Source organism: Musa acuminata, chromosome BXJ3-8 (genome assembly GCF_036884655.1).
Source record: "Musa acuminata AAA Group cultivar baxijiao chromosome BXJ3-8, Cavendish_Baxijiao_AAA, whole genome shotgun sequence".
Classification (NCBI taxonomy): domain Eukaryota; kingdom Viridiplantae; phylum Streptophyta; class Magnoliopsida; order Zingiberales; family Musaceae; genus Musa; species Musa acuminata.
In genome coordinates, this window is record NC_088356.1 from 43,261,282 (window position 1) to 43,287,279 (window position 25,998).

Sequence of the window (25,998 nt, forward strand, 5' to 3'; positions counted from 1 at the left end):
TACCGTATTTTATTACAAAATGATAATACTCAAGGTTCAATGCATGTCCATGCTGGCATTAAGAGGTGTAATATTAATGAGGACTCCTCTATATTATGGCATCGGAGATTAGGACATATATCCATAGAGAGAATTAAAAGATTAGTTAAAGATGGGGTACTTAGTACTCTTGATTTTACTAATTTTAAGACTTGTGTGGACTGTATTAAAGGAAAACAGACCAATAAGTCCAAAAGGGGTGCTAATAGGAGTTCAGACTTATTAGAAATAATTCATACTGATATATGTTGTCCAGACATGGACATACATGGTCAGAAATACTTCATCTCCTTTATAGATGATTACTCACGATATATGTATATATATTTGCTTCATAATAAAAATGAAGCATTGGATGCCTTCAAAGTCTTTAAGGCTGAAGTTGAGAACCAATGTGGTAAGCAAATTAAAATTGTGAGATCAGATAGAGGTGGAGAATATTATGGTAGATATACTGAAAATGGACAAGCACATGGTCCTTTTGCTAAGTTTCTTCAAGAACATGAGATTATTGCCCAATACACTATGCCTGGTTCTCCAGACCAGAATGGTGTTGCAGAAAGAAGAAACCGAATATTATTAGACATGGTGCGGAGTATGCTTAGCAACTCCAATCTTCCTAAATATTTGTGGACTGAAGCACTAAAGACGGTTGTGTATATATTAAACCGAGTTCCAACCAAGGCTGTCCAAAAGACACCATTTGAATTATGGAAAGGTTGGAAACCGAGTTTGCGACATATGCACGTTTGGGGATGTCCGTCTGAAGTCAGGATATATAATCCACAAGAGAAGAAACTGGACCCGAGGACTGTTAATGGGTATTTCATTGGATATGCCGAAAAGTCCAAAGGTTACAGGTTCTATTGTCCATCTCACACAACTAGGATTGTGGAATCAAGAAACGCTAAATTTCTTGAGGATGATGTGATTAGTGGGAGCGATCATTTCAGGAACATAGTTTTCGCACATGATCATATAGAATCTTAACCTTCCACATCAAATGATAGATTGGTTATAGTTCATAGCACTCCTCAAGTACAAACTAGTGCTGAACAACCAATCATTGAAATTCCACAAGTTGTTGATAGTATTCTAATAGATCAAGCAGTTCAAGAATTACAACAAGCTCCTGAACAACTAGTTGAACCACAAGTTCCTCAAGGAACCATTGGTACAACATTAAGAAGATCTACTAGAAATAAAAGATCAGCAATTCCTAGTGATTATGTTGTATATCTACAAGAATCTGACTATAATATTGGAGCCAAAAATGATCCTGAAATATTTTCACAAGCCATGAGTTGCAAAAAGTCAAATTTGTGGCATGATGCTATGAAAGAAGAGATGAATTCCATGATGAGCAATGGAGTCTGGGATCTTGTAGAGTTGCCTAATGAAGCAAAGGCCATTGGTTGCAAATGGGTCTTTAAAACTAAGAAAGATTCGTTAGGCAACATTGAGAGATACAAGGCAAGACTTGTTGCAAAGGGATTTACTCAAAAAGAGGGAATCGATTATACGGAGACATTTTCTCCTGTATCTAAGAAAGATTCTCTACGTATTATTTTAGCATTAGTTGCTCATTTTGACCTTGAGTTGCAACAAATGGATGTGAAAACAACATTTCTTAATGGAGATCTAGAGGAAGAGGTTTATATGAAACAACCTGAAGGTTTCTCCTCTAGTGTTGGTGAGCACTTGGTTTGCAAGCTTAGGAAGTCTATATACGGCTTAAAACAAGCCTCCCGCCAATGGTATTTTAAATTTCATGAAGTGATTTCTTCATTCGGATTTGTTGAAAATCTCATGGATCAATGCATATACCAGAAGGTTAGTGGGAGTAAAATATGTTTCCTTGTTTTATACGTAGATGATATTTTGCTTGCAACCAATGATAAGGATTTGCTGCATGAGGTGAAACAATTCATTTCTAAAAATTTTGACATGAAGGATATGGGTAAAGCATCTTATGTCATTGGCATTAAGATCTATAGAGATAGACCTCGAGGCATTTTAGGTCTATCACAAGAAACCTATATTGATAAACTTTTAGAAAGATTTCGGATGAAGGATGTTCACCAAGTGTTGCTCCCATTGTGAAAGGTGATAGGTTCAATTTGAACCAATGCCCAAAGAACAACTTTGAAAGGGAATCAATGAAAAACATCCCATATGCTTCTATCGTAGGAAGCCTTATGTATGCTCAGGTCTGTACAAGACCTGATATTGCATTTATTGTGGGGATGCTAGGTCGATATCAGAGTAATCCAGGTATGGACCACTGGAGAGCTGCAAAGAAAGTGATGAGGTATCTACAAGGAACCAAAGATTACATGCTTATGTATAGACATACAGACAACCTAGATGTGATTGGTTACTCAGATTCAGACTTCGCCGGTTGTGTTGATTCTCGTAAATCAACATTAGGATATATTTTTATGATGGCCGGTGGAGCTATTTCTTGGAGAAGCGCTAAGCAGACCTTGACTGCTACTTCTACCATGGAAGCTGAGTTTGTCTCCTGCTTTGAGGCTACTTCACATGGTGTATGGTTTAAGAGTTTCATTTCTGGGCTTAGAATCATGGATTCTATTTCTAGGCCATTAAGAATTTTCTGTGACAATTCAGCTGCAGTCTTTATGGCTAAAAATAATAAAAGTGGAAGTCAAAGTAAACACATCGACATTAAGTATTTAGCCATAAGAGAACGTGTAAAAGAAAAGAAAGTGGCCATTGAGCACATTAGTACTGAATTGATGATTGCTGATCCTTTGACTAAAGGCATGCCACCTCTAAAATTCAAGGATCATGTAAAGAAAATGGGACTTAGTTCCACTTTGTAATGATATTAAAACTCTTATATATTGTGAAATTTTCTCATTTATGTGCACATTATTTTGAGAAAATATATTGTTGTTGGACCAAGAATAAACATAAGGTTTATTCATAAAGTAATATTACCACATTAAGATTAAGAAACTAAATACATCGTGATACATGGATGATAATACTCGCTCTTAGAGGACTTATCGCTATGATTCATGTATTTATTTCTTAAGAAAGTTGTTCGAGAAAGATTAATTCAAATTATTAAGATAAACGTATGGACCAAGTGGGAGAATGTAACGGTTATTATTAAATATATTATTTAATAATAACGTAACTGTTCTTATTAAGATTCATAATTCATTATCATGAATTTCTTCATTTATTATGGTTTAAATGATTTCAGTTTCTTATTCTTTATGCATAAAACCGTTATTATTAAATTAAATATTTAATATCATTAAGTTCTTCATTATGGTCCAAACGTTACAAATTTGAATTAATTCTTGAACGTTATGAGTTGGTGATGATAAATGTTCTTGATGGGAGAACATCTATATATACATGAGGATTTTGGTCCCTTGGCTTAATCATCTCTTTGAAGCGAAAGGCTTTCCTACACCATCTAAAGCGAGAGTTCTGAGCCGAGAAGAACCAAAGTTCAAGAAGAAACCTCTGCAGAAATTCTTGGCGACAATGGTTGGAGGTACGCTATTTCGTTTCCGCATTAGTTTTATTGTGTTTCTATTACAATGATTTAGAAACACAAGTTGGCTTCATTAAAATTTCTTACAGATGTGACATAACATCAAATTGTGTATATGCCATACTCCTTAATGATCTTATCACGATCTGATTCCTATTGTATAGATCTATAAACATCATAATATATACAACATGCGACATAAAGTGAGAAAATACCAATAATAATAAGTAAAAAGATTGCATAGCGTGTCACATATGTCATCACTCATGTGATTGGCTTGCAGAGCACCTATGACTAGCATCCACGTACTCCTAAACATAGTAAGACTACGAAACGTCGTCATTAGCATTTCATCCAAACTAGTTATACACTTATTACTTAAGTTTCCTTACCTCTTCAATTTTGATCTCTTGTGATTGTCACATCAATTTATCATATTAATCACGTATCTACTCCGGTTCTAAATATGGTGTCTCCATATAAAAAATTATTTAAATCCACTTCTAACTATAGTAAATTATGTATTTTTGAGTGTCTATAATTTCCATGGTTAAAACCTTACACCCATAACGAACTAGAAGCCCGATCAAAACCATGTGTTTTCTTAGATATTTTACTAATCAAAATATCTTTAAATGTTTAAATCCATCAACTAAAATAATTTTTATTTCTTGTCATGTTAATTTTATTCTTATAAATCACTTGACTCTTTTCTACCTGGACTAACTTTCAATAATTTTATTGATTGGATTCCCTAAATTTATAAGTTATCTATTATTATTTTTGTTTAAATTGAAACATCAACCCCACCCACCAATCCAAACATTTTATCCACTCATATCCCACTAGGTCTTTCCTTAATATGCATAATGAACAACATATTATCTAATTTATCCAAGTGTCTCGTGAGAGTGTCACACAACAGAAGAATTCCCCTACTTTAAATTCTACTCATTCGATACGTTTTAATGATGTCATTGACCATACACCAAATCATCTAATGATTATCAAATCAAAAAATCAAGTATTTAAACTAAATAAATAATTTATTATTTTTATAAAATAATCTTAAAATTTTATTTTTGAGTCTTCTACTATTAACCAAGCTTTAAAAATTTTTGAATAATGAGCAACAATATTTGAAGAATATAATAATTTATTATGAAATGGTACATGGGATTAAGTCTCATCCCATCCACGTTGAAACCTTATAGGGTGCAAATGGGTTTTTCGCATCAAACGAATTCCTGATGGATCCATTAGTAAGTATAAAGTAAATTATTGTAAAGGGATTTCATCAACATCTAAACTTTAAGTACCATGATATATTTAGTCCAGTTATGATACAATAACAATTCGTATTATTTTATACCTTGTTTTGTCTAACAAGGAGGTGGACGGTTGAAAGTGAATAATGCATTTCTTTATGATCATATTTTTTATAATATATTTATGTGACAATCTCTAAGTCTTATTGATTATAATCTTCCTCAATATATTTGTAAGTTATATAAGGCTTTTTATGATCTCAAGTAATCCTCTCATGCTTGGTATCATTAACTTCGAATACATCTAATCTAAGTTGGATTTCATTATTCTTAATTTGATAATTCGTTATTCATTTATTCTCGTAAAGACATAATCATTTTTTTTCTAATTTATGTGGATGACTTAATTATTACTATAGTAAACCAATCATAAATAATTAATTTATTCAATAACTTAAAAATAAGTTTTCTATCAAGATTTTAGGTCACTCAATTATTTTTGTTGACGTTCAAGTAATCCAGTACTTGCTTTTCTTTTTCTATCAAATGTTAGACTTTCTTAATAGTCCGCTGTTTGCCTTTAGGAATAATGGAAATAATAATAATAATAATAATAATAATAATAATAATGACTAATTCCTTCGGCTGCTCCGAAGCAGTAACACTCTCCCGGCACGTGTCCTGCTACTCCCCCCCCTCCCATAGCTCCCTCGTCTCTGCGGATACCGGGCCCTACCATAACAGAGCCTGTAACCAACCAAACTTTTTTGCGTCAAATTAATTACTTATTTTTTCCTCTATTAATAAAAATAAATAGCATCTCCTTCTTCCCCTTCGCTCGGTACGCTTCTGCGATCTCGATCCTTAAGCTTACCGTTTACACGCTAAGCCGCCATTGACGAACTCGCCGCGCCTTCAAACGTCCCCCACGACCCTCCTCCCACTCACACCGCTTCCGTCCTTTCTATCCTGGCGGATCCTTCTGCGTCGCCCAGATGCTGACGTGCATCGCCTGCTCGAAGCAGCTCGGCGGCGGCCACGGCCGCGAGGACGACGACGTCACCATTGGCGCCGCGACGCCCAGCGCAGGTCGGGGCATTAAAGACCTCACTGCCCAGGTGGCCGATCGCTTGATGTGGTTTCGTTCTGTTTTAGGCTTCCTCTCGGTTATTTGGCCTGATCTCAAGTTTTCCTTCTTCGGATCAGATTAAGGAGATGGCGTTAAAGGCGACGGGGGCGTATCGGCACTGCAAGCCGTGTGGGGGGGCGCCGGAGGACGGGCTGCGCCACCTCCACGGGGACTACGCTTGCTCGGAGGCGGCGTCGGGATCGGACTGGAGGACCATCGGCAGCGCTGCGTGGACTCCGAGGACTGCGACGTCCCCGATGATGGGGCGGGAGCTGAAGGAGATCTCCAGCGGCGAGAGGACTCCGTCAGTGAGCGGCTGGACGGAGGCCTCGTCGGCGGTGGCGTCGACGTTCCCAGAGGACGGCGAAGAGGAGGAGCCCAAGGAGTGGGTGGCCCAGGTGGAGCCCGGGATTCTGATCACCTTCCTCTCGCTCCCCCACGGCGGCAACGACCTGAAGAGGATCCGGTTCAGGTACTCCGTTTCCGTTCTCATCTCATTCTTGTTCATCATTGATACAGTGGCACCAAACAAACCTTTTGCTCAATCAACTAATTCGGTTTTAAATCTGTTTTTTCAAGATTAATTTACGTTATGCTGTTAATGATAAATTATTTTTGCTTTAATATTTACTTACTTCCGTCAAAATTTTCCGAAATTTTACGCCGTAAATCGTGATGGAACAACAGCGAGTATTTTCATCAGTTACATACTTTTACAGAGGCATCGCAGCTTTATTTTTGTGGTTCCTAAACTTTTTGTATCTCGAGATTCGTGCAGTAGAAGACCGGCATCTGTTGATCTTTTGGAATTCTGAATAGCCAATACGGTGATGGATTTTTGTTCCGCTTCGTATACATTGGCGGATCGCCCGATGTTGTGCATGTTTCATTTCCCGGTTCCAAATTTGTTCTTTAGTTCGTTTTGTCTCATAAATTAGTGGCGGTTCGAAATCTAGAATGACGGTGAAAGGCCGCTTCTCCTTCCTCCGGGTGTGAGAAAAGGCTTTAGAACAAGCAAGCAGTCCCTTGCTTCGCTTTCGTTGGGGTTGATGGCCCACTGTGCTTGAGCTTTGTGCAAATGTAGCTGTTATAGAATAAACTCTGTAGACCGTGACAGCCATTGAATTCTCTTAATGAGCTGGGGACTCCCTCTCTCTATCTGTCACTCGAAACTGCAGACACGCACGCCCACCTGTGGGTCTCGGATGCCTTCATCATGCCTTCCACCCTGTTGATCATTGTGTCTGCTTAAATGAACTCTAGCGGATTAGGTTAGGGAAGGTTTTGAGTTTTATGTCGGCACTGGATTTGGATCCATGCATATGACCTGCTTGAAACGATTACGTAGTTTACAGAAGAACATATTAATGTTTGACCATCTGATTTGTCTGAATGCTGAAAAGTTAGATGCGGTTGGATGCCATGATATCATTTTGGCCAATAGGAAAGCATGAAAATCCTACAAATTCTGCAATAGCAAGTTTCTTAGCAGTTGTGTTGCTTTTTCTCCATGTATTTTTTGAAGCAGTGCAAAAATGAAACCCAATGCATATGATATCTTGGTCAATGACTTACATTTTTGCAAAATAATATGATTTCTTTTCTGCACTTCACAGACCCCATAGCTGGAATCTGATATGATTTAGAAGTATTTTTCTTAATGGAAGTCATCATGGAATGGGTACAGATATTTGGCATGAAGGCTAGTCCATCTTGAACTAAATAATACAAACTTCAAGTATTGACTTGAACTTCATAGAATTTATTCATGCTATCACTAGATTCAGGTCATTTCCTGTTCTTGTTGGAGGATACAGTTGTTTAATGCTGATTATTTATGTTCTTGTAGATGGTCATGTATGATACAGAATTATATTGTTGGACAATTTTTAGATCGTGATCGAGTTTCTAAAGCTTCCCTAATCAATTCCCGGTTCACGATTAAATTTTGCTTGCATTAGTTATATACATGCCATTCTTGTTGTCTTTGGTAGCCGAGAGATGTTTAGCAAGTGGCAAGCCCAGAGGTGGTGGGCAGAAAACTATGACAAGGTCGTGGAGCTGTACAATGTCCGTAGATTCAATCGCCACGCCATGCCTCTTCCGACACCACCAAGATCTGAGGATGAGGTGAAAGAAGCCTACCCGATGTGAATCATTTTTCCACATCTTATTGTGTTCTTATTTCCATCAGGCCTTTGTTCATCGTTGCTTTAACCATTTGCTAGAGCTCAAAGGACAGCCCGGTGACTCCACCACTCAGCAAAGAGCGGCTGCCTCGCAACCTCTACTTAACCGGTGACGCTGGGATGGGTTACTCATCATCTGATTCTCTCGAACAACATTCAAGTTACAAATACCATGGCCATCACCACACACGCCATGCATGCCACTACTATGACTCTGGTGGCCTCACGTCAACCCCGAAGCTGTCGAGCATCAGCGGGTCAAAAACAGAAACATCGTCCATGAATGCTTCACGGAGGACGAGCTCATCCGCTGAGGAGTTGGATCGATATGGGGAGCTCTCGGCATCAGTTAGCAATGCTAGTGATTTAGAGAGGGAATGGGTGGAAGAGGATGAACCTGGTGTCTACATCACAATTCGCGAGTTACCTCGAGGTATCAGGGAACTTCGCCGTGTCCGATTCAGGTCAGAGACTCACTCCTATCTTTTAATTGCCTTCAGCTGAATATTTTCCTTTTAACCTTCATCTTTGGATGCTCGTTCTGCAAACATTTTGATTGGCATTTCTAACATGAGTGTTTACCTAACTCATATAAGAACCTCATGAAATTAGGCGTTTTAGATGAGGTTCTCTGCTACCTGGATCATCAGTCTCAATTAAACCTAAAACATTCTGTTAAGAAATGACTTTTTACTTCATCCAGATGAGACCTTGCATCTTCATCATCTCTTCCTGTTTATTTGTTGGGGCATTTACTTTCTTATTTTAGGCGAAATTAGTGTATGTGTCCCATAAAATCAACCTTCCATTTATGTGATATTTTCTATTTTAATGCCATCATAATTTTGCAGCCGGGAGAGGTTCGGAGAGATGCACGCGAGGTTATGGTGGGAGGAGAACCGTGCAAGGATACAAGAACAGTATCTTCGATAACAAAGCAAGCAGATAAACATACAGCTGTTCTTTGCTCCAGTTTGCAACTTAGTTGTCATTAGAACTTGCTATATTTGAAGTTGTGTGATTAAATATGCAGGAGGATTGTTTGCGAGTATACTTGCGCAAAGTTGGCTCGAGATGGCTGTCAGTGTATTTTGATGGGTGGATCAGTAACTAAGAACATTGTATTACAGCAGAACCCTTGGACGTCTTGAGCTCGCTCAAGCAATAGCTTCAACTAATAGCCAGAGGAGTCACCCTCGGAATCCGTATCATGTCTGAAAGAGAATATTGACTTGGATGGCATGCAGCGGTCACCTTCGAAGACGACGCGGTCGCCGATGATCTCAGGAGCGACTACTTTTTCCTTCTTACCCACAGTCGTGGATACGTTGCCGGTGATGTGGCACTTGATTCGGCCTCCGAAATGACAACCGTCGGATGCTGTCACTGTGCCCCAAGTAAGCGCGGGACCCACACGATTACGTGGTCAACACGCATCGACACAGGCTCGGTGTCTCGCAGCGCAGCACGTAACCTCCTCTTAGCGGTTGTAATCATGTTAGTCCATGGAATGAAGTAACACGCCAGACCTACACCTGGCAGTTACACGTCCAAACCTGGATCAAACCGTTCCACTTTTTCCCGCACCTCTTCCTCACACACGCCGCAACACCTGACCCTTTTCACCCGGTAACCTTGCGTTCCTTTTTTGCCTATTTGATCAGGTTGTTTTCATATATATATCCTTACACGATTTGGAAATAGCACTTTATCTACATCAGTATGGTTTATCCCAACTGCTTTCGATTAAAAAGTTTATCAAAATATAAATTTTATTATTATATTTTTTATTTTTAAGATTTAAAAATAATATATATATTTTATATTATGAGAATATTAAGATGGATATATATTAAAAAAATATTTAAAAAATATTTTTATTCGTAAATAACTATATATCGATTTAATAAAAATAATATATAAAAAAATAGTCAAGATGATATCAGCATGTGATTAGAAAATCTTTGGAATCTGATAATTAAAAAGATGAAATAATTAATATTAGTGATAAAAATATAATAGAAGATGTTTTGGGAATGAGTCATCGACATTCTAGTCAGCCTCACATGGTCCAAACTCGTATACGTAGGATTGTCCGAGATGCCTTTAGGGTGAAAACGTGAAGTTCCTAATATACTACTTGCATGAAGATCGAGATCGAGAGAGTTTCCTAATTTGGTTCTTCAGACGCTCAGGTTAGTTTCCTAAAATGGTCAAAAAGATTATCCCACTTTTTATTGTGTTGAAGATGAGCTTTTATACATGATCGTAGACGATCAAAATATTTAATGAAATATTCTATTTGGAGGTAGCCTCTAACTACCTCTAACAGTCTCCCCTTGCCTCTTATCCACATGAGCAATAAAGAGGGAACATTTCATAATCACTTACTTTGGACACTTTGTCCACGTGGGCATACAAGTGAAAGGTGACATTTGTTTTCTCTTTTCATTTTGGACACAACGTGGCGATTACGAGTCGGATGACAATTAGCTATTGGTGTACTTTGTATCATTTGTCCCCTCCACACTCAGGCATGTTTTGGGGCTCTTGTGAGAGGGATATGAAGTACAACATCTAGTTCGTCTGACACATCAAGCTTATGTATCTTTAATTGGTTCTCCAACTTTGTGCGTTAGGTGAACACCGACAAGGTCGAGAGCACCGTCGTCTTGAATTGATGACCTTTGTCACTCAACAAGAGGTCACTCCTCACTAATAGACCCTCCTCAGTAGAGGATCAATCTTTATTAACGTGAACCTAACCCTCCTTCGAGTTTAGAGGGTTGCGGGTGCTACTAGTGGTGATCCATTGTCGACCTGCTCCTCATATCATCAAAAAATGCATCTTGGTTGGATGGGGTCAGGTTTAGCGACGTCTATGACTTGACGATGACCACATGCGAGGAGAGGGCCAGGTTTCACGATTGTTGCATCTCGGGTGGAGGAGAGGGTCGGATTTTTTTCGATTTTCATGCCTTAAGCGCAGCAGAGAGTCGAGTTCCCTAACCTCCCTACCTCGGGGAACCTGACCCTCTCCTTCATCGTAGGTGTAGAGGTCGAATAACCTGACCCTCTCCTTCGCTCAAGATACAACGTTTGGGAAACATGTCCCGCTCATTGCCTGTAGTCATCTCGAGCCATTGAGGTGAGGAAATCCGACCCCCTCCTTTGCTCAAACCGTGGCGGTCGAAAAAACTAGCCCTCTCTTTCACCTGAGGTGGGGAGGTCGAGAATCTCACCCCCCTCCTCTGCTTGAGGCGTGGAGGTTGGAAAACTTGATCCCCTCCTCCCCTCAAGATGCTATGGTCAGGAAACCTAACCATCACCTTCGCCAGAGACATGGAGGTTTGGAAACTCGACCCTCTCTTTTCCCATGGTGATCACTGAGGTGTGGAGGTCGAAGAACCCAACCTTGTCCTCTGCCCAAGTCGTGGCAATCGACAAACTTGACTAATTCGGAAAGAGACGTGGAGGTTGGGAAACTCTACCTTGTCCAACCAAGATGTGTCCCTCAATAATACAAGGGGTAAGTCAGCAATGGATCACCACCAATAGCGCCTGCAACCCTCTATACTTGAAAGAGAGTCATGTTCACATAAGTAGGGATTGATCCTTTACCAATGAGGGCCCGTTAGCAAGGAGCAATCCCTTACCGAGGGACGAGGATCATCAATTTAAGACATCGATGCCCCCCAACCACGTTAGCATTCGCTTAATGTGCGAAATTGAAAAACCAATCAAAGAGGCATAAACTTGATGTGCCAAATATATTATATGTCATACTTCGGATCCCTCTTATGAGAGCCCCGAAGTATGCCTGGCGGGGGGGGGGGGGGGACAAATGATATGGAGTACACCGTTAATCAATTGTTATCCGACACATGATCGTCATGTGGTGTCTAGGGTGGAAGGAGAAGACATAGGCCACACTCTACTTATCTATTTATGTGGATAAGGGTCTAAGGCATGCATTTTTGGATTGTTCTCTTTTATTGCCCGTGTGGATAAAAGGTCAATGACAGATTATTGGAGGTAGTTAGAGGCTATATCTTTGTAGAATATTATATAAAATATTTAATTCATTATGATTAGGTATAAAAGCTCATATTCAATATGATAAAAAGGGGAGGTTATCTTTTTTATCACTCTCGTCCACACTCATGTATATATCTCGAGTTATTAACTTGGGCGCCTGAGTGACCATGTCAGGAAACCTTTCTTGATCTCGGTCTTCGTATAGATGGCACATTGGGAGCTTAACATTTTTATTTTAGAGGTACGTCGGACAATCTTGTATATACGAGTTCGGACTACGTCAAATTGACCAGGATGTCAATAACTTATTCCTGTAATAAAAAAAAATTAATAATTTTTTTAAACTTAATTAAACATATATTTTTTTTTGCTGAGCTCAATGACAATAAAGCATCTATGTAGCTAACTCGTAATAGTTGAGAGTTTTAATTTTATTGTTGTATTAGTAGTATTTATTTTTTATTAGATAATAAATTAACTAAATTAAATCTATTATTTATATTTTAGGAATATAATATGATAAGTAAAATCAGTAGGGATAAATTTGAAAATAACTGTTTTGAAAGGAATATATATATAGTTATATGCTTGGTTGATTTCTGCACCCAAAATTGCCCCCTGATCCGGTCTGTTCCCCTTCCCTCTGCACTGCACTCTCTCTAGAAGCGAAGAGCGAAGGAGATAGGAAAGTTGCCCTCTCGTCCAATCTCGCGCTTCGTTCCCGCAAACCCTAATTGTAGATCTGGTGGCGAACGACGGCGGAGATGCTTTCAGTGCTCCCCGCCGCCACGCCCGCCGTAGTCTGTCACTTCTTGTCTGGAGAGCCGCTCGTGCCCTTCTTGCAACCCTAACCCTCGTCCTTTGAGGCTTGATTGAATAAGGTTCGGGTTAGATTATTTTTGCTTGGTATTGGTCGTGGAGATGGAGGAGAGGTTGTAGACATAGGTTCGAGGCCAGAGTTTGAGACGCCGCCGCCGGAGGACGCGGAGCTGGCGGCGGCTGCGACAGAGGCGGAGGGGGAGGAGGTGGCGAAGCTCCACCTGCCTGCTGAAATCGATTGGGAGATGCTGGACAAGTCGCGCTTCTTCGTCCTCGGCGCTGCCCTCTTCTCCGCCGTCTCCGCCGCTCTCTACCCGGCGGTCGTCCTCAAAACCCGCCTCCAGGTCTGTCACCCCGCGCCACCCTCCGCCTGCGCCGCCGCGGCCGCCATCCTCCGCAGGGAGGGCCTCCTTGGCTTTTACCGTGGCTTCGCCACGTCCCTCGCCGGCACCGTCCCCGCCCGCACCCTCTACATGGCCGCCCTGGAGGTCACCAAAAGCACCGTTGGCACCGCCACCATCCAGTTAGGCGTCTCCGAGACCACTGCCTCCGCTGTGGCCAGCGCGGTCGCCGGACTGAGCGCCGCCGTCGCAGCACAGGTTGTATGGACCCCCATCGATGTCATCAGCCAGCGGCTGATGGTCCAAGGCCATCACCGACTCACGAGTAAGTACCTCGGTGGGATAGACGCATTCCGGAAGATCGTCGCAAGCGACGGAATTCGCGGGCTTTACAGAGGGTTCGGCATGTCTATATTGACATACGCCCCCTCAAATGCTGTTTGGTGGGCTTCCTACTCGCTGTCCCAAAAGCTAATTTGGAGTGGAATTGGGTACTATCTTTGTCGTCTACGATTTGGCTTTGAAGAGCAAGAGTATGGAAATAGCAGCGGCGGTGCTGTGAAGCCTGAGTACAGGACAGTGGTGGTAGTGCAGGGGCTAAGCGCTGCAATGGCAGGTGGTGCGGCCGCGCTAGTGACAATGCCTCTGGACACGATTAAGACGAGGATACAGGTGATGGAAGGTGGGAAGGAGGGACCGATGACCATAGGTCGAACAGTAAGGAGCCTTATAAGGGAGGGAGGGTGGAGCGCATGTTACCGAGGATTAGGGCCAAGGTGGGCTTCAATGTCGATGTCTGCAACCACTATGATTACCACGTATGAGTTCCTGAAGCGTCTGTCCACAAAGAAGCAGGAGGGCTTCGATATATGATAATAAATATAATATGAATAACTGGTTTTCCTTCTTTCTGTGTGTAGGTTATTTTGGTTGTTTCTTTTTTTATCCCTTCAAAGAAAATAGGATACAAATCTTTGTTAAGATAGTGCTTTTGAGTTTCGGAGTAGTTTCATTCAAATGCATTCCAATCCATGGGTTCTGTGTTCTGAGGTTTTTTTTCTCTTGCAGACTTCAATATTTGATTGTGAAATTTGGGTTGCATGACTGACTGAGATATTGAAGGCTTTGTTTTGAGATGGTGTCTGGCCTTTCTTTTAAGTATTGTATTTGACATTTTCTGGTTTCAGAATGACAAGAAATGCCAACTATCAGCATAATTTAGGGCTTCATTGTCCATATCTTTATTCATTGACCTCCTTCCTTTTGCACATTCTGTTTGCTTATAGTATTATGGAATTCTTTAGCTAATATCAATGTTGGCTTTTCTTATGTCAAGTTGCAAAATGTTTTGCAGATTGGTGACAAAAGAAACTGTTTGTTCTATTCTTTTTAACCCAAGCATGAAAATCATCAATTCCCATGGATTCAGTTTGCATCATAATGGGTCCCTTTTCATTTCCCAAGAACTATATTGGAACAATTCTGACTTCAACCATCATCATTGGATGATTTTGGAACACTCTAGGTTTGGTCACTTCAGCCACATAATAGTTTAGGCAATACTCATGACTACAACTTAGTCTTCCTTCATCTTTGATCTGAACAGTACTTGTCGGCAGACTCAATCAAAGACATAGGCTTGACCTCCATTTTACTGTGTGTGGATCGGTTCTTAGAGCAATTTGATGAAGTCTGGAGACTGACATATACTCAAATCAAATAATCAAAGGTTCTTGAGAGTCTCTCCATTATATCTAGGGAAGATCAATGTCATGAAGTAGAAGAACCAAGGTGTCTATGCATCAAAGTTGGAAACTTGTCCAGCAACATTTGTATTTTTTTCATCACTAGTTTTAGCGACAATTTTATAAGATATTTTGGAGTCCAACCAGAGTTAAATTAATGTCCAAAGGCCCTAATATGGTACATCATATGTTAGGGTCCCTTTTCTTTTCTTTTTTTTCTCTAAACTTGTATACTTGTATTTGGGAGATTTTAGAGTTATCTGCAGATAATTAATTTCATAGGGTGATGGGATTTACTATCTTCCCATTAACTCCTATAAATATATGAATGAGCATGTAAGTGCTATAATACATGATAGTCTCTTGATATCTTCTCTCTCAAATCAATCATCTTTCTCTCTCTCTTCTCTATTTTTCTCCTTCAGAGTTCCTTTAAGAAGTCACTTAATAGAAAATGATACTTCTATTACACTTAAAATCGTTTGCATAGAAAAAAACCAAGTCTCTATTTAATAGTGCAAAATCATTCAATTGTCTTCAGCAGTGGATTATTATTTTCTCATGAATGTGTGAGTTTTTTTCATCAGCAGATTTAATGCCATAGTTCGGTATCAGTTTGGTAAATGTGATATTTGATCTGCATACTTTTTGTTTCCATAAGGTCATAAATGTCAATTTATCTCGTCATAGTATATAATAATTGTTATTCGAGAAATTTGTTGCAGTGGTAGTGACCAAGTAAAAAATTACCCTTCCTAAAATTTGACTTTAGTTTTCTGTAGAGTGATGTTAATTCAAGGATTTTAAGCCAAGTTTTTAAGATAATCTCTGCAGCGCCAGACCTGATATGCGAGTAGAGAAATTGGAAGAAGCAATAATATTTTGGTGAAAAGGTGGCATTAGCTAAACACAGGAAGTTGATTTTAATGAATTGATTCCTTATAAACATTTAATAAGCTAGTCAATTGGTGTGATCGGTCATTAAAATTGTTTCCTTTTTTATCTTTCTTTTTTTTGGTTTTGTCTGCAATATGATGGAAATTTTAATAAGCTTGTCATTTAGCAGCAACATGTGAGCTATTGTTGATGAAGAACATGATGGACTGATACTAATCTAATACAGGACAGGCGCATTGAGGGAACAAAGAACATGTATTTCTTTATTCGGGGATATGATAGCCATGGAGTTAATAGGGGGAAGATAATAGATGTGAAATAAGTAAGAAATGATGAATGTCAGACCGGTTTAGAGCGCCCGGGCGCGGTCCACGCACGCGGCTGAGCCCAATCGCTACGTGCTCAGGGCGAGCGTCTGAACCAAATCAGCCTTTGTTCGAACCGTATCCGAGCCATTCTAACGACAAGGTGGGCTAAACTAAACCAAATCAAGCCCGATCTAAACCCAACATCCCCCTCCCCCAACCCCTGTGACGCCATGGAAGGGACTTCTTTCCCGTGGAAGGTGCCCGGTGACGATTGTCCTTCCTTTGCGTGAAAGGCGGCTGTCGATTATAAGTCGGCCCTCCTCCCTCCTACCCTCTCGGTGTTGCTCTCCCTGTGCCTCCCCGCCGACGCCCGTCTCCCGTGCTCAGCCCCCCTTCTCTCTCTCTCTCTCTCTCTCTTTTTCTCTCTCTTTCTCTCTCTCCCAAGCAGAGGGAGATAGAGCACTCAGGCCGCCTCCTCCTCCCCCCGCTCCTCCCCCCGACAGCCCCCTTTCTCTATCTCCCAGCCGCGAGATCGCCGTGAATTTGCCATCTAGGGTAAGATCTCTCTTCCTGGTTCCTCTCCTTTCACTCACCTGGTCTCCATCGTTTCCATCAACAAAGTTGTGTGGTTCAGATTATAAGAGCGTTGTGACTGATGTTGCGTATTCCAGGGGTTCTGAGGTCTTTGAAGAGGAGGAGAAGACGATGGGGACGAGAGAAGTATACGAGGAGAAGCTCCGGAGAGGCAATCTACACCATGACCCCACGATTAATCCTGGCTTAGGCTCTGCTCGTTGCCCCCGTTGCCTCTCTCTCATAAACCCTAACTCAGTTCTGTATTTTTCCTTCTTCCTCTTGTGTTTGACTCTTTTTTTTTCCATTGAATACCGTTATTTCTTTGTAATGTGTGTTTGTCGCATTAAAATTAAATTTATTGACAGTTCATAATGTTTTTGTTTGAATTTATATTCTTTTTTCCTTGTTATTGTGTACTTATAAGTACTTCTGAAATGTGCAGGAACAAGAGGAATGGACCATCAACTCTGTTTTGCATGATGCAACTTTTGTGGTATATATCTCTCACGTTGTTGCATTTTTTGACCTGTTTGAATTTTTTTCTAAAGATCATACATATGCTGCCTTGTTCTGTTGACTTTGATTTATATCAGCTGTTATGTGTTGTGTAGGCTGGTTCAGGGGCTGGTGTGATGCTGAGTGCTGTCCATGGGATGAATATAGGTAGAGTGATATTAGCTCCCACTCTCAAAAAATTAATTGGTCCCTTGCCTTAATTGAGCTATTGAGATTGTTCTGAAAATGAGTTTTCTGGGTATTTCTGATAGGGATTCCTTTTGTTCAGAAGCATGTAAAGGGGCCCAAATGGCTGCATTTTCTTTTCGTGGTAATAATTTTTTTTTATCCATTTTGTTGGAATTTCTATTTTTTGTGAATTATTACAGGATGTCTGATATGTACTATGTATATTAGTTGATTGATATCTGGCAATAATCTTCTCGATACTGCCTTGTTTGTTCTCAATAAAGTGGAGGCACTAATACATATGTATATATTTATATATACATACATATATACATACATTCGATTATGCACTTTCATCTTGGTAACTACAAACTACATTGTTGATATTACCTTCAATTTGGAGCTTTTCCAAGCAACAATGCAAATGATCTGTCCTAGTAAATGCAATATGTGGTTGTAGTTTTTTTGTTTAGCCAAATACAAGTGCAGTCAGACTGTTTCTAGAAGCAAAACAGATATATTTGTCATCCTCATTTGATTGTTGTATGGTTCTTAACATGTCATGGCTTTGCAGTTAATAAAATGATCTAATAATGCAGAGTCATACATTCATGACAATGCACACTTACTATATGACATATGTTGCGATCAAAAGGAATGCTAATGGTAAGCTAAGTAACATAGATGTATGATTCTGTTTGTAACTATCTTCATGTTATAGCTATTTTCTGGAAGTATAGAACTATGCTGTTCAAGTCTTGAAGTCTCTTGGGTAGCATCCTTTGCAGTATCAGACTCATGCAATTGGTGGCCAATTCATGGTCCATAATTATATGATATCAGTCACAGAGGCCTTTAATAATTTTTTATTACATGTTAGTTAAATAAGTTCTTAATTAAAAATAAATACATCCATAACTCTTTTATTTTGGCGCCACCTTTATATGCCTGTTAATAATTTAATTTCGCCAAGCATTATAATCATGATCTGATAGCAATATCTGTCAATGGTTTGACCAATATAGTACCAGTGTCATATAGTGTACAAACTGTCAGTAGAGGTCGAACCACTTTGAATAAAAGGGAGAGTAGTTGTACCATGCAGTGGAGGAGAGGTGGCAATGCAAAAGCGGAGCAGTGGCGAGCAGGCGAGGACACATCGATGCAGTGGCGATAGGGAGACGCAGAAACTAGACAGGAGAGAAAAAAGGATTACATTGGGTACGAGTATCGGGTGGTAGTCTCATTGCTTGGTACAACTTGGTACCAGACAGCTTACCACCTTGTAAGCTCAGTATGGTAAGCTTGTGTGGTGGTGAGCTTAATTCTTGATTGATACGAGCAATATTGCTCTGTTTCTGTACTGGTCAACCATCGGACTAGAACTGGATTGTACCGACCGATATGGTCAGTTTTTAAAACCTTGAATTTGGTTGTATATTAGCTGTACTTATTTAGTTGCTCTTCTTAATAGACTAATTGAACCACATATCTTTGATTATAGCAAATGAACTACACAGTATTTCTACCGCTATCACACCATGGTTTTCTTTTAAAATATTGCAGTTGACATTTGTTTTGAAGACATTGCTTTTTCTATCTTATTTGATTGCTTGCTCTAGTTGTGGATACTTTGAAAAAGTACCTTTTCGAAGATATGCTGTTCTGCATCATATTTCATCGATCATCTTTTCCTTCCCAGTTAGTCCTGTCACCCATAGTAGGGCCATCAACACGGCAATAGACCATAAGAATTTGATCTATGTGCTGAGTTTCAGCACTTCTGAGGCACTTTAAGGATCACATTTTTGGTGCTTTAGAGTGACCTCTATGTTATAGTATAGCACTCTAAAATCTAAGTTGAAGGTGATTATCTACCTATTGACTTGACAATTACAAAGTTTGTTCAGTCCTCATGTTCTCCTAAGATGAACTTTTCAAAACATTGCTGTTAGTTAGTTGGGTGTATGGATCATCCATCATCTATTGGGAGATTGATCATGACAAGCTTGACTAATCATCTTTTGCATGAAAGTGGTGTCCATGAACTTGTTGCTTTTTTGGCTGTGGGAAAGACACTAACCCATTTTCATTATGGAAGTAGTATTTGCTAACATCGAGATAGTGTGATTGAAGGAATAGAAACTATCTTTTTTTATTCATCTTATTTTCTTATGACATTGCCATTTGACATTTTCTTTTTGACGCAGATTCCTCCACTGCTGTTGTATTCAGGAGCTAGTGCATCATTAGGAGGTAAAAAGCATAATATGGCCATTGTTTCTCGTGCCCAACATCCTAAAGAAATTATCTTTTGCTGAATTCATGTTTCATTGTCCCTAGTGTTTTCAATATTTAGAAAGCGAATTTTGGTAGCATTTGTTCTCTCTGAAGTTGTAGCAATTTTGCCCATGAAATACAATTACTAGCCTGCAACAGCTTAGAGTTCGTATTCATCATATGTATTGTCATAGTTGAGAAAAGCTTAGTGTTTTCAGATGTCTAACTTGCACCAAGCACCCAACATGGAAATTACAAACCTAGCATCATGCACAGAGTACACTGATGTCAGGCACTGTGGCATTTGCCTATGGTGCTTTTGCCTGAACATTTATACTGGCATGCAGTCAAGCTGGTATTGGTCAAATCACTCTTCATATTTCATGTAGTCCACGAGGCGTAAAATACCCTAAATCAAGTCTTTGATAGCTTAATTCAACCATATTCACATAGGAAAAAATCATAATCTAGTATAGGCAAGCCTAAACCGTCACATAGTTGGGTTATATTGAGTTTAGGCCGAAAATGGAGTTTATACTATTTTTTACAGTATATATCCTGATTTCATTTTTTTTTTTTGCTTATTGTGGTAGTGTTTAGAGTTCTATTTTGAGTGATACGAGTGTTGAAACATTCTAATAGTGCATAGTGTGGTTTAGGAAAGGTGTTATTTCTAAGGCTCTTATCCTTGTGATTTCCAAGTTTCAAGGGTATCCCAGGAACTCATTACCCGGTTGTTCTGGCAGCTGACTGGAACTTTATATAGCATCCTTTATATCCCTGTCATTTGTATGCGTTGCTGTTGCTTCACATACAAGACATGTCACTCCAATTAAAACAGCATATTTACCCTTTTTGATCATTGAATTGTAATAAATATACACATCATAACTGCCCAGTTTTTGGATTCTTGCGAGAAGCCCCAAAGGGTAACAATCCTTCAGCATATTAAAATATTGTAGTGGCATCAAGATAAGTCTGTTCGTAGTAACGCAGCTAAATATTGCTTTTTCTTCAATTTTCTTTTTCTAGTACAAGTCATTCTAACAAATTCTTCAATTTATCCAGCTTACGTAGTTCCAAGGTTTGCTCAGCTCACTGTGACATCTTATTATGCTGCTTCAAGTGCATCACACTATGCGGTATCACGAGCCACTCGATGCATCGAAGAATCCCATTCATCTCAATCTTCGAGAGATGTCTAAAATCCATACTTGCGACCATTTTGTGTTTTTTAATATGTCGAAGCAACATTTCCTTTATATAGAATAGTTGGAGGAGTTTCTCTTTCTTTCCTTTTCCTTCACTTTCTGAGTATAAATTTTGTTTATATTCTCTATCATTTACCTTAATTCTATTAATATGCTACCCATTTGGTGGTTCTCATCCATTAACATAGCCCAAAATACCACCCCCTCCCCTACGAAAAAAAAAATGTTTAGGACATGAACATTGTCAATAGATTCTTGAACTCATTGGTGACAGCTGATACAGATGTGGTTGTGCTCAATGGACAACCTTGCATGACAGTAACAGTAATTCCTGGTCCCAACCTCGAACCAGACCGTATCTGTCCTTACGGACAGCTTTAGGTGGCAGTAGCTAATTTCTGTAGGATAGGTTTTCCAATATTACAAAGAAGCAAGATTGTTTTTTTCCGGAGGTAAATTAGTTAATGTTTTGGGTGATTAATCAAGAAAATGAGTTTTTTCCACATGGCATCTCCCTTTTTCGTTTTATCCAAATGGTGTTTTTAATTAAAAAATATCCAAAATATATTTTTTTTTATCAAGTCTTTTTGTCAAAATTTTTATCTATCTTTCTATTAGTTTTCACTTTGGCTCGTTTACAGGGTTTTTCAACAGTGTTTTTTTATTGAGATATTAAAAATGGTATAAATATTATAAAAAATACTATAAGTAATATTATATTATGTCTCTTGTTATTGTTCTTAGAGCATTATGATGTCATATTTTTAGATTTCTAGTTGGCTTGGTTGAGCTTAGGAGTTTATTATCTATGATGTTTTGAAGTAGACTTTATAGTGTTTTTTTATCATGATAGTAAAAATACTATAATAAGTTAATTTTTAAATTTTATTTGGGTGACATTATTCATAAATTATAAATATTTATTTGAATCTTAGTCTAGTATGATGTGTATGCTTTGATTTCATTTGAATCATTTATAGTGTTTTTAAATAAATTTTATTGGGTCAAAATATTATATTGGGTCAAAAATATTATAATAAAAATAAAATATTATAACCGAAGGTAAGACATTTAAGATATAGTTTATATTTTTTTGAATTAAAGAAATTTTTTGAAAAAAAAAATCAAAAGAAGGTGTGCTGTTTGGGAAAACAAGAAAATGAGGATCTTTTATAGTGAAATCCTCCTAATATTTTTTTTACCAGTTCCCTTAATTTTGAATTAAAAATAATAAATTATAGATAAACACTAATGAAATCTTCTCGAGCCTTGTGCAACGCGTGGGGAAATCTGGGTGCCTGCTTCGTTTTGGCGCGACCCCGACATGGCCTGATCCAATGAGACGGGACAGCCGAGTCCCGCCCCACTAACTGCTCCGTCCTCTGTACTTCCGCATGACCGACCGTGGTAGCTGCTTCACAGCGTGCCAACCCGGATGAAGTCATGAGCCAGCTCACGACTTGGGTAGATTCCATCATTTGGTTGGGGGCTCTCACAGCCTCTTCTGCCTCACTTCTGTGGCCCGGTACAATGCATAGATCTGGTCGCAGTGCAACCTCCTCCTCCTCCTCCTCCTCCTCCTCCTCCTCCCCCGTCGTCTACTCCCTGAACAGTAGAAGAGTATGCGACACCGCATGCTGCTCACATCTTCCCTGATGCATAGGTCTGATGTTGTCCTTTGTTCATCATATCAATCTCTTTTTTCCTTTCACTTTCACCATAAAATTGAACGAGCTTAACCAATACAGAGTTCCTTTTAAGCTTTCTAAAGCTGTGTTTTTATATGTGCACCAAGTTGCAATTCCCAGTCCTATCAATGCTTCAAAAGAGCTGAGAAGAAAGAACAAGAGGGGGTTATAGGAAGAGGACTAGAATGTTTACATGGCCACGGAGAAGAGAGGGAAAAGGAAGATGAACCAGTTATAGAGAGAGAGAGAGAGAGAGAGACCCCCATTGGCTAACTCAAACTTAATACCCAAGTCTTTATGTTAATTCAAACCTCATCACCATTTTGTTTCAATGTAAGGGATGTGCAAAACATGGAGACATTTGATTCTCTTCAGCATTTGCTTCTATTTTACGTTTGAAAACTTGTAGACTGACTATTTGACATTTACAGATTTGATATATTAAATTCAATGTGTCTATAAATCATGCTTTATTTATATGATAGTGTGTTAGGAACCATTGTGATCGAAGAATTATAGGTATTGGTAAATGTTTCACTTACTACAAAAGCATAAATTGCATATAGTTTGGTCTCAACCTTGACTAAGTGACTTCACGGTCATAAGTTAAGTAAATTTAATCAATAATTAATCCAAACATTTTATTTTTCAAAAGATAAGTGACCAATACGAGATTCAAGTTTAGGATCTTACGATGATATATTAAAATCTTTATCAACTAAGCTAGCCACTGACTTTAATCTTAAGAGATGTTCTTAAAAGAATTTTTAATTTTTTTCTATTTAGAATGGATGTATATTAGTTATTTTTTTATCATTAATTTTCCTACTTCAAATATATGGATAGATATATCATGAACAGTAGTCAAAATTGTCATTATATATATATATAGTTCTGCTTGTTAACCAATGTCAGCAGTCTTGTCAACGCAATACAAGAAATCCCAAAAGAAGCAGAAGAAGAGCTGTTTCCATGAACAGGAAAAGATTTTATTACATGGAACAAAGAATTAAAAGTGATGTTAATTAGCAGAGAATTGAAGTGATGGTTTGTCTCAAATATCACAACTCAGAACATGGCAGCTGCATTGTTGAGGCCACCCTGAAGGCTTCCAAAACTGAGAACAAGGTCTGGTACTTGAACCATGTTGCCACAGTGTAATTGCTTTTTGAACTGCAGTTTTCCTCCAACCCAGTGCACGTCTTTGTCCCCTCTCACCATATTGCAATGAAAGAGAGAGAGAGAGAAAGAGAGAGAGAGAGAGAGAGAGAGAGGCATGTTTTAGGAATACAATGCAAGCAAGAAAGAGACAGGGTGAGCACAAGCACGTAAGGAAGAGTTCGACCCCTGTTTTGGACCACCTGTAATAATGTTCACAGGGTCGTTTTACGAAGGCAAGCAAGATGGCCTACCATGGTATGGACTCTCCCTTTCTCCCCTCTTTTATGAGCAGGACGCCTTTGGCACCACTCTACACACAGATAAGGATACTTCTCCTGCGTTCTTGCATTGCCCAGCAGGGCTGTTAACCTAATGAAGTACATAGTTTTGTTGGAATGTAAGCTGTGTTTTAAGAAATGCTATCTACACACATTCGAGTACTTCCTCAGCACATGTAGCATCCGTCCTCTCCTCTGCATCACTCCAAAGGGTTCGAGTGGTTCACAAGAATACTGCTACACCTTTCGCTGTGATGTATCATCTTCCCCATGTCTCTCAGTAGTAAAGGAAAGGGGACCATCTTTAAGGAATCCAACTTATTATGGCTACAACTTTCATGTGAACTTCTCTAACCTTCACCTACCAGAGTTATAGTGTCAATGGGTTGCCTCTCTCTGATGGAGAGCAATCCATTTGTTCCTACTCCCACTAACTTTTACTTGCACAACCATGTACTCATAGCTCGCTAGTATTCTGGAGGACTCCCACCTCCGAATTGAATGCTGCTCTTCAACTTACTCATATCTTGTTTAGGTCTGTAGATGCTGATCCTACTCGATTGACCGCATTGATTTTGGTCCTAGTTGCAATCTAATCTCTCTGCTGCATCATTTCATGTTCTCTTGTAGTGATAGTCTTACTGCTGCAAGTCATGCTTCTAATAGTAGTTCTTTCTGACTTGTACAGCTTGTAGAGACTCTGCCAGAGAGTGAATGATCAGAACATATTTGTTCTGATTCTATTTCATCAATCCATTGTTCAGCAGGTTTTCTTGCTCTGTATCCTTTCTTGGATCTCAGTGCTCCCATTTTATTTGGCTAAATGGAGCAGTTGATGCAGCAACATCAATCTCAAAATCAGATTAAATCACTGGACCATCAGATTAATAAGTGAGCATCCCACTGCAGAAAGGCAACAAGAACTTAAAACTGTCATTAAAAGTTCCCCCCACTAGATTGAGCTGTTACCTTGGGATGTTGCAGTGGTCCTAACTCCTAGCATGCTTTGCCTTCTACTGCCCATTATCATTCTGGGCCCTTAAGAGAGACCATCGGTCCTCTAACAACAGAGCTCTCTGCCTTGTTGCTATTGCCATCCGAGCCAAGTTGTTGTCCCCATTAACCCAGAAGATGAAGCTGATCAATACTGGTTCACACACCTGACCAGGTCTCACATCCTCCTCCTCAAGTTGTTTTATGCCCATGGTTGCAACTGAGATGCATCATCATAAGCTGCCAAATCCTTCAGACTATGTCAATGCTGAGCAATTATTAGGGTGGTCTGTCGAAGGTCTTGCAAAATGAGGTGATCACTGAACCACTTCTGATTCCTTGTGAGCTCTCTCTCTCTCTCCATTCACTTCCTCCATCAAGCAATCCCTTTCATGAGCCGTAGGAATGCGATATCCAGCCAGTGAGATTGGTCATATCAACCTGATAAGGAATGTTCAACTCCATCTGAACCTCAACTTTGTAAATAAACAAATATATTTATTTATTTATATGTATAGTGGAGCACCAATCATATTACATGCCCCAAGATTCTCTTCCCTCCACCTCCCCTCTCCTGTTTATTGATTGCCAAACATGTGAAAGGAATTCCTATGTTCCCTCCCTCCATCTTTTCCTTGCTACTCTCCTATCGCCAACTCTTTACTTCACTTGGTGGTCCTAAGATTGGAGATCTCCCGACAGCACTATCACACCATGTCTTGAGAAGACCACCTAAGTCTTTAAGAGCTAGGTCCTATCCAATTCTGACACTGGCATGAGTGTTACATGGAGGGAACAATCACCCTCAAATTCTGGTAC

The 25,998-nt window shown here is 39.4% G+C and overlaps 3 protein-coding genes across 3 annotated transcripts; all 3 read left to right on the forward strand.

The window, feature by feature from the left end:
- Positions 1 to 5,695: 5,695 nt before the first annotated feature.
- LOC103995279 (protein Brevis radix-like 1) lies at positions 5,696 to 9,759 on the forward strand. The gene is made up of 5 exons (XM_009415832.3): positions 5,696 to 5,960; positions 6,049 to 6,443; positions 7,966 to 8,101; positions 8,200 to 8,624; positions 9,012 to 9,759. Exons 1-5 carry the CDS (start codon positions 5,838 to 5,840, stop codon positions 9,091 to 9,093), a joined length of 1,161 nt encoding a protein of 386 aa, XP_009414107.1. The 5' UTR covers positions 5,696 to 5,837; the 3' UTR covers positions 9,094 to 9,759.
- A 3,060-nt stretch (positions 9,760 to 12,819) lies between these two features.
- Positions 12,820 to 14,418, forward strand: LOC135645871 (uncharacterized). The gene has a single exon (XM_065164716.1). It carries the CDS (start codon positions 13,263 to 13,265, stop codon positions 14,229 to 14,231), a length of 969 nt encoding a protein of 322 aa, XP_065020788.1. The 5' UTR covers positions 12,820 to 13,262; the 3' UTR covers positions 14,232 to 14,418.
- Positions 14,419 to 16,168: 1,750 nt separating this feature from the next.
- LOC103995276 (uncharacterized) lies at positions 16,169 to 21,154 on the forward strand. The gene is made up of 7 exons (XM_009415829.3): positions 16,169 to 16,863; positions 16,980 to 17,139; positions 17,327 to 17,377; positions 17,496 to 17,547; positions 17,652 to 17,710; positions 19,779 to 19,824; positions 20,917 to 21,154. Exons 2-7 carry the CDS (start codon positions 17,014 to 17,016, stop codon positions 21,051 to 21,053), a joined length of 471 nt encoding a protein of 156 aa, XP_009414104.1. The 5' UTR covers positions 16,169 to 16,863; positions 16,980 to 17,013; the 3' UTR covers positions 21,054 to 21,154.
- Positions 21,155 to 25,998: the final 4,844 nt, after the last annotated feature.